Source organism: Thermobia domestica, chromosome 13, assembly GCF_964235325.1.
Source record: "Thermobia domestica chromosome 13, izTheDome1.hap1.1, whole genome shotgun sequence".
In the NCBI taxonomy this organism is placed as follows: Eukaryota; Metazoa; Arthropoda; class Insecta; order Zygentoma; family Lepismatidae; genus Thermobia; species Thermobia domestica.
Window position 1 is genome coordinate 207,103,552 of NC_137466.1, and position 14,435 is coordinate 207,117,986.

Below are 14,435 nucleotides of genomic sequence, written 5' to 3' on the forward strand. Positions count from 1 at the left end.
TTACAAACGAAGTTAAGCGAATTGGAAAGCAAATATAATAAAGAACCAATTTCAAAGACCGGTTCTAAAATATAATATTGTGATCGTTTCAATAGAGTGGTTAATAACCGGTGGGCAGTAGCGTACCCAGGAATTTATTTCGGGGGTGGTCCAAACTAAATATGAAGCTATTTTATATTAAAATTGCTAAAATTGCCCCTAAAATTAGGCTAAATTTTTAAAAAGTCGAAATTTCCGCTGGGGGATATATTACGAAAAAGTTTTATACAGGGCCAAGTAAATATGCTAATAAATGGCAAGAAAAAGTAAGATGGACTCATTAAGATATTATTCGTGCATTAACACAACGCGCCACCGTGATAAATTATACAATCATCTGCGGTTACATGTTCTAATCCGCGTACTCAATGTGTCAACACTTCGACATTGCATGCAAAAATAACCATTTTCTCGTGGTATTCTTACACCAGTTTTGAAAATTTTGACGGAGCAAGAACGCTGATTAAAGAGTGTGAAGAAATTTCCAGTGCTTATATTTGATGAAATGAATGTTAATGGGCGCGTGTCCTATGACGAACAGGTTTACTTAATTTTGGAATGACACAGAAATGTCCAGGTGGCAATGATTCGAGGCTTGATAGATATGTGGAAACAGTCAGTGTATGAAGATTTCGATAAGACTATGAGTAAAAACTTAAATTTCGAAATCATATCGAAAGTTGAAGTCTTAGGATTAAACATAGTTGCAATTCTTTCCAAGTTGAATGGTGGCAATGTGAGGCTATGTTGTGGTCTCATTTTACCTTCTTCCTGGTGGGTGAAAGCAACAAAAAATAAGATGTATTTTGAAAATTTTACAAAAAAGAAAAAAGTCGAAAACAAAAGAATGTGACTGGCCGACCATTTGATGTCCTAAGAAAGACACTTCTATGTTGAAACTATTCGACAAGGCTAGGACATTCTTCAGAATTCGGTTTTTGAATAGAAAAACACAGGAACTTCTTAAGAAAGATGCTTTTAAGGTAGTGGATGCAAAGCTATTCTCTAAGTGGTGCACAATCCTAAAGTAAGTACGTATTATATCTGTTTGTAGTATCTTTTTATCGCATTTTAAAATTTGTTTTCCTTTGCAAATCGCTATGGTGGAACATTTGCTTAGCTTACAATATTTGTCCCTGCTTCACCGCGGTGACGTCATACTACAGCTGGAGAAAGTGGCTACGCAGAAACAGCTAGTTATGAAGGGACCTGTAAAAGCACGGAACAGTAGGGTCGACGAACCTTGCCTGCAACCAATACATCCAAGTACAGTACTGTATTTTCTGAGGAAACACTCATTCTTTTTTAACTCCGTTCCCGATAACCAGGCATTTTCACAAACTAGGCCACCCTTTGGTCCACATTAGGCCGAGTTTTCGGGACTCTAATGTACCAGTTTTTTCTTTAAGAATGTTGAAAGAAGAAAGCTAAAAATTAGATGGATGGATCAAAGGAAAGAGTGATTGAAACGGTAAAAGTTAATAAGGAATGTACTGAACGCTATTACAAAAAGACGAAGTAGGATGATTGGACCATTATAAGACTACAGGAACGACGTTATTGGCTGTGGAGGAGATGTAGAAGAAAAAAAAATACCCAGAGAAAGACCGTGCTTGAAATAAACGGATCAAATATTTCAAAATATAGGAAGAGAGCTACAAGAAAATAACAAATCTGGTTCAGGATTGAGAAGAATGGAAATCCGCGTCCAGTCAATCTAGATATTGCTGACTCAACAAAAATGATAATCGCTCAGATAAAGTTTAGTATTATATAGGATGTTTCAAAATAAATATCGGGGTTTTAAGGCTTTGTTGTATTTATTACATTTAACTTGCAATTATAAATAACTTATCAAACGAAAGAGCAACTCAAACAGTTTTTGCTGTAAGTGTTCAATGTGAACACTATTCGTCTCACAGCACACATCGAGTCGAGAAAGACCCATAAACTTTCCGCCGGGATATGGTATAAAACACATTCAATTTAGGGGAGTCTTATTGCAACTGTACCATCACTTGTGGATTTGCTTACCCACAGATATGAACATTATGAATATTCACATCGCCACTTAGGTGAAATGTCAATTCATCAGTGAAGACGACACGATTCAAAAACTCTTCTTCGTCATGGCGCATCAATTCATTTGTAAAGTTGGGACGTAAACCGTAATCTGTAGGCTTTAGAGCTTGTAGCAGTTGCAAACGATAATGACGTAGTTGTAAGCGTCTCCTTGAAATTCTCCACACAGACAGTTACACTGTAACTACAGATTCAGTCTTTGCAAAATGTAAAACAATAAGCTTTCTGCTCACTAATCGCCATCTTTGCTACTAGCGCTTTCTAACGGCAGACAGAAGAAACAGTGCATGTGCATGAGTGCGTACAAGACTATTTGAGTTGCTGCTTCATTTGATGTATTATCTATAATTGTAAGTTAATTGTAATAAATACTACAATAAAAATTTCCGATATTAATTTTGAAACACCCTGTATATTTATATCTGCAGAATATTGAAAGAAGTTAAACATCAGGGGATCGGGAATGAAACTGACAAGAACACACTTGGGATCAACTTAGGAATCATATGTAAAAAATTGAAATTGGTGACAACAAATGCTACAGACGTTACGTACGCAAGTTGGCTTGGTTGAGGATAAATAACCTAACATCAGAGGGAGAGAGAGAGAAAGAGAAAGCGAGAGAGAGAGAGAGAGAAAAGACAAAAAAGACAGTTGGTCATGTCTGGTTATCTAAACTGCTGATGCGAGAAATGCGTGTGTGGAGCTCACAGTTAGATGCAAACAAAACTCACTGCATACACTAACGCGCAATACTTACTGCTGATTGCCTCTGTACTGCTGGTTGAATTAACAAAGTAAAATAATTAATCCAACTGTTTTAAGCTTCTGTACAATTATGCTGCCAACCGTAATTGATCAAACTTTTCATTTTTTCTTTTCTTTTTTGACTCGAACAAGCTGAAACTATTCACAACAGAGACATACATAATTGACTTCATTTCTAAAATGAGCTATTGTGTATTTATTTTTATTTTTAGTTTAGCTTTTATTCTCATTAGCTTATTTCATAATTTGAGTTTTAAAAAAAGTTACATGGCAGTAGTTCATTAACAAATTGCAGAACAAACTATTCTGTATATTTGTTTTAAATAAAAATGGATGTTGTTTTAATTTTCCAACTTCGTTAAATTAATTTCTCTTTTCCCATTACAATTAAGAATAAGTTTTTAAATGTAAAATAACTAGGCAAAAATCGCTTTATTTGTGATTAACAATTTATAATATATGGAGCATGTGCAATTAAAATTGAAAGTTAATGAGATAAAAAAATTATGTATCTTGAAATAATCATTTAATTTGAAGTGATATTGTAAATCAAGCAATTTATGTAACATTAAATAAAAAAGTAACAATTAAGAATTCCAACTCTTTTAATTATCATACTTACGCTCCTAATATGGTACTACATGTTTTCTTATGAACTTAGCATAAGTACGGTACTTATTAAAGTTCATCGTTAATAATTTTCCTTTTTGGATCAAGAGATCCAGTATATTCCATATAAAAGTTTTCTTGTACGCCTTATGTCTGGAGAACTTTCGTCGTCTCATACCGAATCTTGAAAATGTTTTATCAGTCTCGTCTCTGACATTTCTTTTCTAGTTTGGTAAAAGTATGTATGAAAATTTATGAACTAATTTCCTTGTTAATGTCACCTACAAGTTATCAGAATACTTTTATGTCACGAGGGGTCCACAAACGGTCTGATAGAACAACATTTGAACCATATTTATTACTGGAGCATATCAGGTAATGGCTTGTGTATTTTCTATGTTTAAACGTCGGTAAGTCCTCTTCAGTATATTCCTACAAATACTGTACTAATTTATAGTTTTGGGGTCACGATGGCTCAGTGGTAGGGCGCTTGCCTATAGTACGTGTAGTCCCTGGTTCAATCCCCGGCCAAGTACATTTGTGGTGGACAACATCGTGTCCGTGGATTTTTCTCGGGGTACTCTCGTTCCATCCCACATCCTAATTTCACCAATTCTTCTATCATCATTCACTTGCCAAAATCAACCGTCTATCTTAGCCTAAAGGGCATAATTGTGAGACGTTAAACTCAAAGACAGATTTTTAATTTATCCTTTTATAGTATGCAGTATGTAACATTAAATCAGTGTTTTAGAACTAACAACGGACCATTCCGTTTTGGTAAATTCAAGTGCTGAAAATGATTGCTAGCACTGGATTCGGCACCAAAAGAAACAGAGACGGTGTTTAGTGGTAGACCGTATACAGGGTGGGAGATAAATGAGGGCAAAGTGCGAAGATAGAACATAAAAAAGGTCTCGAAATGCCATGTTAATTTTGAAACGAGTAGAGGGGTTGAGATCGAATGTTGGATATGAGGAATGCATGTAGAACTCCACTGAATAGACGTAATATGCATCATGGGAGAATCTGAAAAGCCACCATGTTGGAATTAGCGCAAGAAGAATATACGGGAAAGGGTGTCATGTGACATATGGCTCGTAACGCACACCATCTATTGAAATCAATAGTGGCCAATACAGTTTGAGAGCTCTGTTTAATTGTAACTCTTATGAAACTTAAGAATAATTGTGTGGTTTATTCAAAAATGGAGACAACACTGGGCACACTTGAAAAACGATAAAGATGGACAATCGGGCTCGTCACAGTTGTCTCCGGTATTGAAATTGAAGCAGTAATTACAGGTGTCATGAATGTGCCAGGTACTGTTTGCAAATATCCAGTTTTGAAGAAAGCATATGTTTCTGTCTTTTGATGAATAAATGTTCACAAAACAGTTTAATTATGATAAATGAATAAATGTTTATTTGCACTAACTACACAACAACTGAAACACTTACAACTTACTGTTATATTGTCTTTTTTTACGAATTCCGGAGGACCGTCTTGTATGGATCTCTTGGTGCTCAACTTGCTGACACTCACACACACAAACTGTTTTTAAAACAAAAGAGAAACGTTATGCAAATGTAATGACAATGATACAAACTCACTATAAAAGTCTCTACATTCTCCCCTCTCTTGATTGAACTAAGTCAATCAACTTACACATAATCCACATTATCACTTTTAGGTAAAGGTACAATTTTAGTAATCGGTCTTTTAACAGTCCCTGTCTTACACTTTACACTCACTACTCTCACTAGTCCATCTTTTCCCGGAAACACTTGTTGAATGACACCTAATTTCCATGACAATGGAGGAGAATTGTCTTCTTTGATTAGAACCACATCTCCAATAGAAATATTAGGTTGTCTTGTTGTCCATTTTCTTCTCTGCTGGAGTTCATGTAGATAATCCTGAGACCATCTTTTCCAAAAATGCTGCTTCATCTTCTGAAGGTGATTCCATCTTGATAATCGGTTGGTCGGAATGTCCACTAGATCTGGCTCAGGAATGCTCATCAAAGGTTCACCAATAAGGAAATGTCCTGGCGACAAAAATGAAGGATCATCGGGATCATTGGATAGAACGGTGATTGGTCTTGAATTCAAACAGGCTTCTATTTGTGTTATAACTGTGTTGAGTTCTTCAAATGTCAAAATTGTGCAACCTACTATTCTTCTTAAATGAAACTTAAATGACTTCACTGCACTTTCCCAAATGCCTGCAAAATGACTTGCTCTGGGTGGAATGAAATGCCATGTAAATCCTTCTTGCACTGCAACATCTTGAATTGAGTTTTGAAATTGTTGTGAACTGAGTAGTTGTTGAAGCTCCTTAAGTTCTCGCTGAGCTCCAATGAAATTGGTTCCGTTGTCACTATAGATGTTCGAAAATTTGCCTCTTCTGGATACAAATCTTCGAAGAGCTGCTAAAAATGCTTGGCTACTCAAATCACTCACTAACTCCATATGAATCGCTTTGGTTGCTAAGCACACGAATATTGCAACATACGCCTTTGTCACTTTACGAGATCTAGTTCCTTGCTTAATCATTAGGGGACCAGCGAAATCCACCCCTACGTGAATAAAAGCTCGAGCTGGCTGTACTCGTGCTGATGGTAATTGACCCATGAGTTGTTCTGAGGCTGACGCTTTCAATTTAAAACAAACTAGACACTGATGAATGATAGATCGAACGACTTGTTTAGCTCGTGGGATCCAATATTTTTGCCTCAATGATGAAATCAATAACTGCGGTCCAGCATGTAACAATCTTCTATGTTCCGCTTCAATTATCAATTTGGTGAGATGCTCTTTAGGTGGTAAGATGATCTGATGTCGGCTATCATACGGTAAGTCGGAGTTTTTTAGTCGTCCTCCGACTCGTAGCAACTGTTCATTATCTATAAATGGATACAAAGATTTAAGTTCACTTTGGGATGAAACTTGGCCTGATGAAGCTAAGTCCTTGAATTCTTGCGAATAACTAACCTGCTGGCTTAGCTTAATGCATTGTTGTAAAGTATCACTAATTTCAGTAGTGGAAATAGTTCCTACTTTCTTCTCGTTGTGATTTTTACAATTGTAAATAAAACGACGACACAAACAAATAACTCGCAATAGTTTCCACAATGATGAAAATTTCTCCAGACAGCTTATGTCACCTTCATAACTGGCTAAAGATATGCTCGTTTCTTTCCTTTCTTCTGGAACATCTTCGTCTACCACTTCTGATTGTTCGGGCCATGCAGATGATTCAAGCCATGCGGGTCCATGCCACCAAATATCTGCTTCTTTCAACTGTTTCGGATCCATTCCCCGTGTAATAATGTCGGCTGGATTGTCCATTGACGACACATGATGCCACTGGTTGACTGATGTGATCTCCTGTATCTCTGCAACCCTGTTTGCCACGAACTCCTTCCATCTGGCAGCTGGAGATGATATCCATGCAAGTACTATTTTTGAATCGCTTCAGAAGTAAGTACTATTCACTGAAATGTTTAATATCGGAATTATTTTCCGATACAGCCTGCTCAAAAGTACTGCCGCACAAAGTTCAAGTCTTGGTAACGTTATCTTTTTAATAGGAGCTATTCTCGATTTAGAACCCAAAAGTTTAACAGTAGTTTTGCCTGAAATGTCCACAGTTTTAACATAAATGCAACAGCCGTACGCAAGTTGACTGCTGTCAGCAAACCCATGTATCTCGACATGAACATAATTCTTCAATACTACACATCTATCAATTTGTATTTCGTTAACACTTGGAAGATGATGACACAGGTCTAACCATTGTTGATAGAGCTCTGATGGTATTTGATCATCCCAATTGATCTTATGGATCCACATTTGTTGTAAGAAAATCTTAAACGGAGTAACTACTGGGCTTATGAGTCCTAAAGGATCAAATATTTTTGCTATGGTCGAAGTCACTTGACGTTTGGTTGGTATGTTGGTCGTGAGACATTCTTTAACTGACTTGTTGGTGATGAGAAGCTTATCTGATGCAGGATTCCACGTTAAACCCAATGTTGAAACACCTGACTCGGACTCAAATTCAAACGGTAAGTGAATTTCCCTATGTTCTTCTGGAACTGCTTCCAACAATACTGGCTCGTTCGACCACCATTTTCTTAAAGTAAACCCACCGCTTTGCAATAATTGAATAAGTTCTTTCTGAAGCTTTAACGCCTGTTCAACGTTATGACATCCTGAGCTTACATCATCCATATAAAAATCGCGTTCCAATACTGTCGCTGCTTGAGGATATTTACTTCTTTCTTCTTCCGCTAACCTTCGAAGACACGCCGTCGCCAAATATGGTGATGATGCTTCACCATATGTGACCCGCTGCAACTCATAAATCTTGACTGGTTCCACTGATGAATATCTCCACAGAATTCTTTGCAGTCCAATGTCATCTTCATGAACTTTAATCATTCGATACATTGACTGAATATCCGCCGTAAAAGCAATAGGAAAGGTTCGAAATCTCGTGACAATTGAATGTAAATCTTGCTGGATTGTTGGTCCTGTCATAAGTATGTCGTTTAATGAAACCCCCGTTGAAGTCTTTGCAGAAGCGTCGAAAACCACTCTTAGCTTTGTTGTGGTACTGGATGGTTTCAATACTGCATGATGTGGCAGATAACATTTCATACCATTATCTTCATGTTCTTCTTTCACTGGTTTCATATGATCTAATTCTTCATATTCCCTCATAAAGTTACGGTACTGCTCGTTAATTTCTGGACACTGCTGCAACCGTCTTTCTAGCTGGTAAAATCTACGAAGAGCTAAATTATATGGTTCTCCTAATAGTTTATGGCTTGGCTTAATTGGCAGACGTACAACGAATCGACCACTGCTATCTCTGGTAGTGTTTTCCTCAAAGTGTCGTTCACATTGCTTTTCTTCTTGAGTCATAACTGTTGAATGTATCGTTTCGAGCTCCCAAAATGTCTGTAACTGTCTATCAAGGTTACTTTCTTGCACAAAAAATGACACTTGTGGTATACTAGAATCTCTTGTTGTAGGAACTTTACCCGCCAAAATGTACCCAAATTCAGTCTCTTGTACCACTGGATAATTCCCGGGTCTAGTTAGTTTATGCGATCGCAAAATGTCCAAAAACACTTCCGCGCCTAACAAAATATCAATAGTATCTGGTTGGTGAAAGTTAGGATCTGCATACACTATGTCTGTCGGCAAGTTCCAATCAGCATGATCTATTGGCCTACTTGGAATGTTATCTGTTATTTTGAGCAAAACTAAACAGTTTACATCAATTGCAAATTCACGAATTCTTGATTCTATATGTACATCTACACAATGCTTTGTTTCACTAATCACACTATTAATACCTTGAATTGGAACTCGGTGTTTATTTTTAGGTAGACGCAACCTTTGAACTAAATCTTCAGTTACAAAATTACTTTGACTGGCAGAATCTAATAATACTCTACATGGATGTAATTTACCATTTGCATCTCGTATATTTACTATAGCAGTAGATAACATGACAGTAACATTTGGTTTTCCCTTAAAAATGCAATAAGAACCTTGTGTCATATTTTCCCTATTCGTATTAGAATGACTCGAAAAATTTCTTGATTGTGAATTAGCAACACTGGTTTTCTCATCTGTTTTTGACATTACGTCATAATGCAGCAAGGTATTATGCCTTTTGGAGCATCGTTTACAGCCACCTGATCTGCACGTCTTAACTTTACATTCTTTTTTGAGACAGTTGAAACACAATAAATTATCTCGAACATAGTCTTGTCTTTCTTTTGCTTCAGCGTTTAAAAATGCAGGACATTTAAACAGCTGATGTATTAGGTTTTGTTTACAAAAGTTACAGAAAGACTGAGTTGTTGTCACGTATGATTTGGTTGTTTTTTCTTTTTGTTTTGGTTCAGCACTCTGTCTATTTTTATCGCCCCTTGACCTTGACACTACTTCCTGCGATGGTGTATTTTTTATAGTTTCAAATGCTTGACACCTACGTTCCAAGAAAGCAAAGAACTCTGATAAGGGAGGGAAAGAATGATCTGTGATTTGTAACTCCCACGCACGCCTAGTGTTACTGTCTAATTGAGAAACGAAATGTTGAACTAACAAAACCTCTTCTAGTGGTGTCTGCAAATCTAAAGCTCGTAATGCATTCAAGTTACTAGTAGCTGTATTAATAAATTCTCTTAATTCTGATGTAGTTTCCTTTGTGATACATTTAATATGTAACAAATTACGGACATGAGTAGCTGCAATCAAACGCTTATTTTCATACCTGTCTTTCAATAATTGCCATGCAATTTTATAATTAGCTTCTGTAACTTGCAGATTCGCTATTAAATCATACGCCTCCCCTCTCAATGCACTCCTAAGGTAATGGAACTTTTGCAACACTGACACGTTATCGTTATTATGAATCATAACTTTAAAATTGTCTGAAAATGAAAGCCAATTTTCGTATCGTCCTTCAAATGATGGCAATTCAACACGAGGCAATTTTAATTGATCATTTGACACCTGATTCTCATTTTTCGAAGAATTGTTTGAATGAGATTCCTGACTACGCTGAATAATAAAATCCTCTAGTTGCGCTAATACATCATAGTAACTGGTTTCAAACTCCTCCCTGTATGCGTCGTCCTCTACTTGTTCGTAATTTATTTCTAACTGTGATTGTACTTCATCGAACTTTTTATACAACTCAATCATTGCAGTCTTACGTACTTTCACCTGACTAATTGTAGTTGTTGAATTAATATTACTTACGTAATTTTGAATTCTTGTCAGTTGACTTTTGCACACACCACGTTGTTTCACTAACTTGCTTCTTTCTGAGTCCTCCATCTTGAAAAATATTGTAAGTCCACACTAACTAATGAACACAAGTCCACACACAAGTCCACACTGATGAACGTGTTCTCACTTATGTCTATTCACATAAGTTCCAGAAGAATTAATAAACGTCACTGCACACACGAACAAAACTAAAGAAAGAGCAATGTAACAATTGTTCACATACACATTCACAGTTTATATCAAACGCTAGTTCACTGTGATCCGGTCGGAGCTGACCAATGAATCGTCTTTTGATGAATAAATGTTTACAAAACAACTTAATTGTGATAAATGAATAAATGTTTATTTGCACTAACTACACAACAACTGAACACTTACAACTTACTGTTATATTGTCTCTTTTACGAATTCCGGAGGACCGTCTTGTATGGATCTCTTGGTGCTCAACTTGCAAACACTCACACACACGCTGTTTTTTAAAAACAAAAGAGAAACGTTATGCAAATATAATGACAATGATACAAACTCACAATAAAAGTCTCTACAGCATATTTAATCATAGCTTGGAACCTTGGCTGCAAACTGGAAGTAGGTGAGTGATTGCTAATTAATGAAGTTGTCGCGTTGTCATATTTTGAAGTCAGATGACGGAAAAACGATGTATATTATATATTTTATGAAATTCTTATAGGACTTAAGAAGAACACATCCAACGGTTCTGTGAATGACATGCAAATATCAGAGATTAGGAATCGGGTAAGTTCAATATTGTCCGGTTTCTGCCACAAGTCTTTATCTTTATTGGTTCTCCATAAATCAACGAGGAGCAGCAGATTTATCTGCTCTATGGAAGACCATAAAACGTCAGTCAAGTTGTCCTTGGTCACAATTACCAGCATATGACCAAATATTGGGTAGATCGGGACGTTTGTTGGGTGGAAAGTGGTCTCATTGATGTTTGTGCTTGTTCCTCGATCACGTCACCTTTACGACAGTATTACTACATTGCCGTAGCATGGAACGCCTCCTGTTACAAAGGTCTCAAACTGTGTTTGGCCACTATTGATTTCAATAAACGGTGTCCGTCAAAATCCTGATGTCACATGACCTCTTTCCCGTATATTCTTGTTGCGCTAATTCCAACATGGTGGCTTTTAAGATGCCCCGATGATTCACATTATGTCTATTCAGTGGAACTCTACAAGCATTCCTCATATCCAACATTTGACCTCAATCCCTCTACTAGTTTCAAAATTAACATGGTACTTCTAGACATTTTCTATTATCGCACTTCGCCCTCACTTATCTCCCACCCTGTATACGGTCAGCCACTAAACACCCTGTTTTTCTGTTTCTTTTAGTGCTGAATTCAGTGCTAGCAATTATTTTCAGCAATTGAATTCACCAAATCGGAATGTTCCCTTGTAAGATTTGGATAAACTAGTGCTTCCCACGAGACAAGTAAAATTTGTAGTCTCAAAAACGAAGATCAGAATTCTTATGTTTTTCATCGGATGTAGAATTTAAAATTTATCGTATCGTGGACTACACACCCTGGTAGTCAGCCTTGCCAGTTTTACATCTCTGGTCAACTGATATGAAAGGCTTGGAGTCTGCGAAGGAAGTACTGTATTTAGTTTCTTTTAGTAACTTTACGGGTATAAACAAATATTCTATTTGTACACAAATTGCAACTGAGAAACTCCAGATAAAGTTTACTTCTTCTTCTTTTTTTTTACCGTTATCAAGGAAAACATGCCTGGCCAACAAGTAATATATAAAAGGAAGCAATTACGAAAGGAACACTGATCATTTGGCATTTTGCCTGCTAGTAACATCCTTACTTTGATTTCGAACGAAGTAGAGAGATCCAACACGAAGAGGAAACAAAATAGATGAGCTATCGCCGAACCAGGAGAATCCCTTTAAATAGCTGGAAATCGATCATCAAATGTGGTTCAAGACGCGGAAATGGTCTAAATCAGTCAGAATCTCAAGTAACACGTTTATTTCCATTAGCTAACTAATTTTTAACTCAATATGAAAAATGTATTTGAATAGAGAAAAGCAATTCAGTGTAGATGTGAACAGTGGTGTACTCAAAGGGTAGTTTCCAAGCTTTAACTTCCCCTTCAACAAGATATGAAAAATTCTGCAATATTATTTGCAGTGAAGAAGCCCCATCACGAAAAAATTAAAATACCGCTAATTTTACATTAATTATGTGATTTTTTAAACAGATGAAAGATAATCGAAAAGTGGAACAAGAGCTCACTAGACAACATTATTTTACATGTGATACCGTTATCACGACTCCCTTATCTGTTTCCAATTTGCAGCCATTTAGAAAATCGGCATTTATTTTCGCGTTTCTAATTTGCTGCAAACGGAAAGCTACTAGGTGACTCGTGATAACGGTACCTCATGCAAAATAATATTGCCTAACGTGCTCTTGTTCCACTTTTCGATTATCTTTTATCTATTTTAAGATATCACATAATTACTGTAAAATTAGCGGTGTTTTAATTTCGCAGTGATTAGGCCTCTGAAGCAGAGAAAAATGTCATGATTTATACATCATTCGAAAACTTATGAAAAACAGATTACAACGAGATAACATTTGTGCAATTCTCACCCTCTTTGTAGAAAAAAAAGAAGAAACAAAAAGTCCTAAAAATATAAAAATTAGAATTTGGAGGGCTCTGGCAAACCTTGCAGATACCCTACGCTGACAAAATGATACTAATGTGTAGGCAATAGAGACCTGCACGGGCCGAATTATTCTGCCCGAGCCCAATCCAGCCCGAATGTACCTAACCCCGGCTCAGTCCGGACCCGAAAAGTTTTGGAGATTTTCGGCCCGAGCCCGGCCCGGCCCGATAAGTTTTTAAAAATTCTTGGACCAAGCCCGGTCCGGGCCCGATAAATTTCTAAAGTTTCATTTTATAACATTTTTCACGGGCACACTTCTTCAACGTATGCCTTTATTCTAATTATCGTTTAACGAAAGTCAATAATTATTAAAGAATTGCAATTAATCGGCCCAAGCCCGGCCCGACCTGAAGAGAAATCAGTGTGGGCCCGCACAAGCCCAGCCCTGTCCAAAGAAATAACAGAGTCGGACCGCTCAAGCCCGGCCCGTGCAGGTCTCTAGTAGGCAATACACTTGTGACAATAATTTAAAAAAAAAATAGTAGCCATTGTTGCAGTAGAAAGCGAGATGAAAATTCAGAACGAAATTCCTATAAAGACTATGATTTTCGAAGAACTGTTGCAAACCTTTCTGTTTGTTACCCTGCTGACCTCTAAAAACACGAACTTTTTCCTTGACCGTGGTATGCCCTATATACACAAAATGTATATTGGTGGAAAGCTCCAACCATCAGGAACACATTGATACCTAAATTATCTTTCTAGCTTAATTTGGGGCTGAGATATTGAAGTTTAAAGCCCTGAAGGAGCCATTGCGTCCGTTTAAAGGTTGTTATTAAGAATGATGTATGTCAGATAAAAGGTCACGCACAATTTTCGAAAAATCTAGAAGACAATTATTTTCTAAAATATAAAAATTGCTGCTATACAAGAACAACGATACATATTGGGATGAAACTTATATACTTAGGTACACTCTTATTAACCTCTTTAATAGAACACTAGCAAAACGGCAGTACATGATATTAAACGGCGTGACAAACATCTTGGCATTTGAAGGCGGCGCTCCAAGTTCACTTTAAATGCTGCTGGCAAATGAGAGGCCACCGGTATTGCCACGTTTATTTTGTGCTTATCCACGTCTATCCACTGCCACCTGATCGCGCTTTAGTTCGTCTGCTTAGCAATAGCCATACCCCTTTACTACTCGGCAACGTCGCGTCAAAGCGCGTTTTATTCGTTTAGCTGAAATGCAAAGATGTTTGTCACAGGCTTTAGTAAGAGAGCATGTAATGTCATTCCGTAGCACCTTTCGTGAAGATAAGATGAGGGATGATTTTTTTTTATTTAGAGGAGCCTTCTGGTAAACAATTTTGATGGTGTCACTCACTGGTGTATGGCATGTAGACATGATGACGTCATCAAAATGGTGGCCAACTCGATTTAAGAAACATTCTCTCTTTTGCT

The 14,435-nt window shown here is 37.0% G+C and overlaps 3 protein-coding genes across 3 annotated transcripts in view; all 3 read right to left on the reverse strand.

Annotated features, from left to right (window-relative positions):
• The window catches only part of LOC145668977 (calcitonin gene-related peptide type 1 receptor-like), a 789,948-nt gene that overhangs the window by 396,540 nt on the left and 378,973 nt on the right, over positions 1–14,435 (reverse strand). The window lies entirely within an intron of this gene.
• Positions 5,163–6,851, reverse strand: LOC145667952 (uncharacterized). The gene is made up of 2 exons (XM_081735377.1): positions 6,668–6,851; positions 5,163–6,406 (listed from the first exon to the last, which is right to left on the reverse strand). Exons 1-2 carry the CDS (start codon positions 6,849–6,851, stop codon positions 5,163–5,165), a joined length of 1,428 nt encoding a protein of 475 aa, XP_081591503.1.
• LOC145667953 (uncharacterized) lies at positions 6,978–10,364 on the reverse strand. The gene has a single exon (XM_081735378.1). It carries the CDS (start codon positions 10,362–10,364, stop codon positions 6,978–6,980), a length of 3,387 nt encoding a protein of 1,128 aa, XP_081591504.1.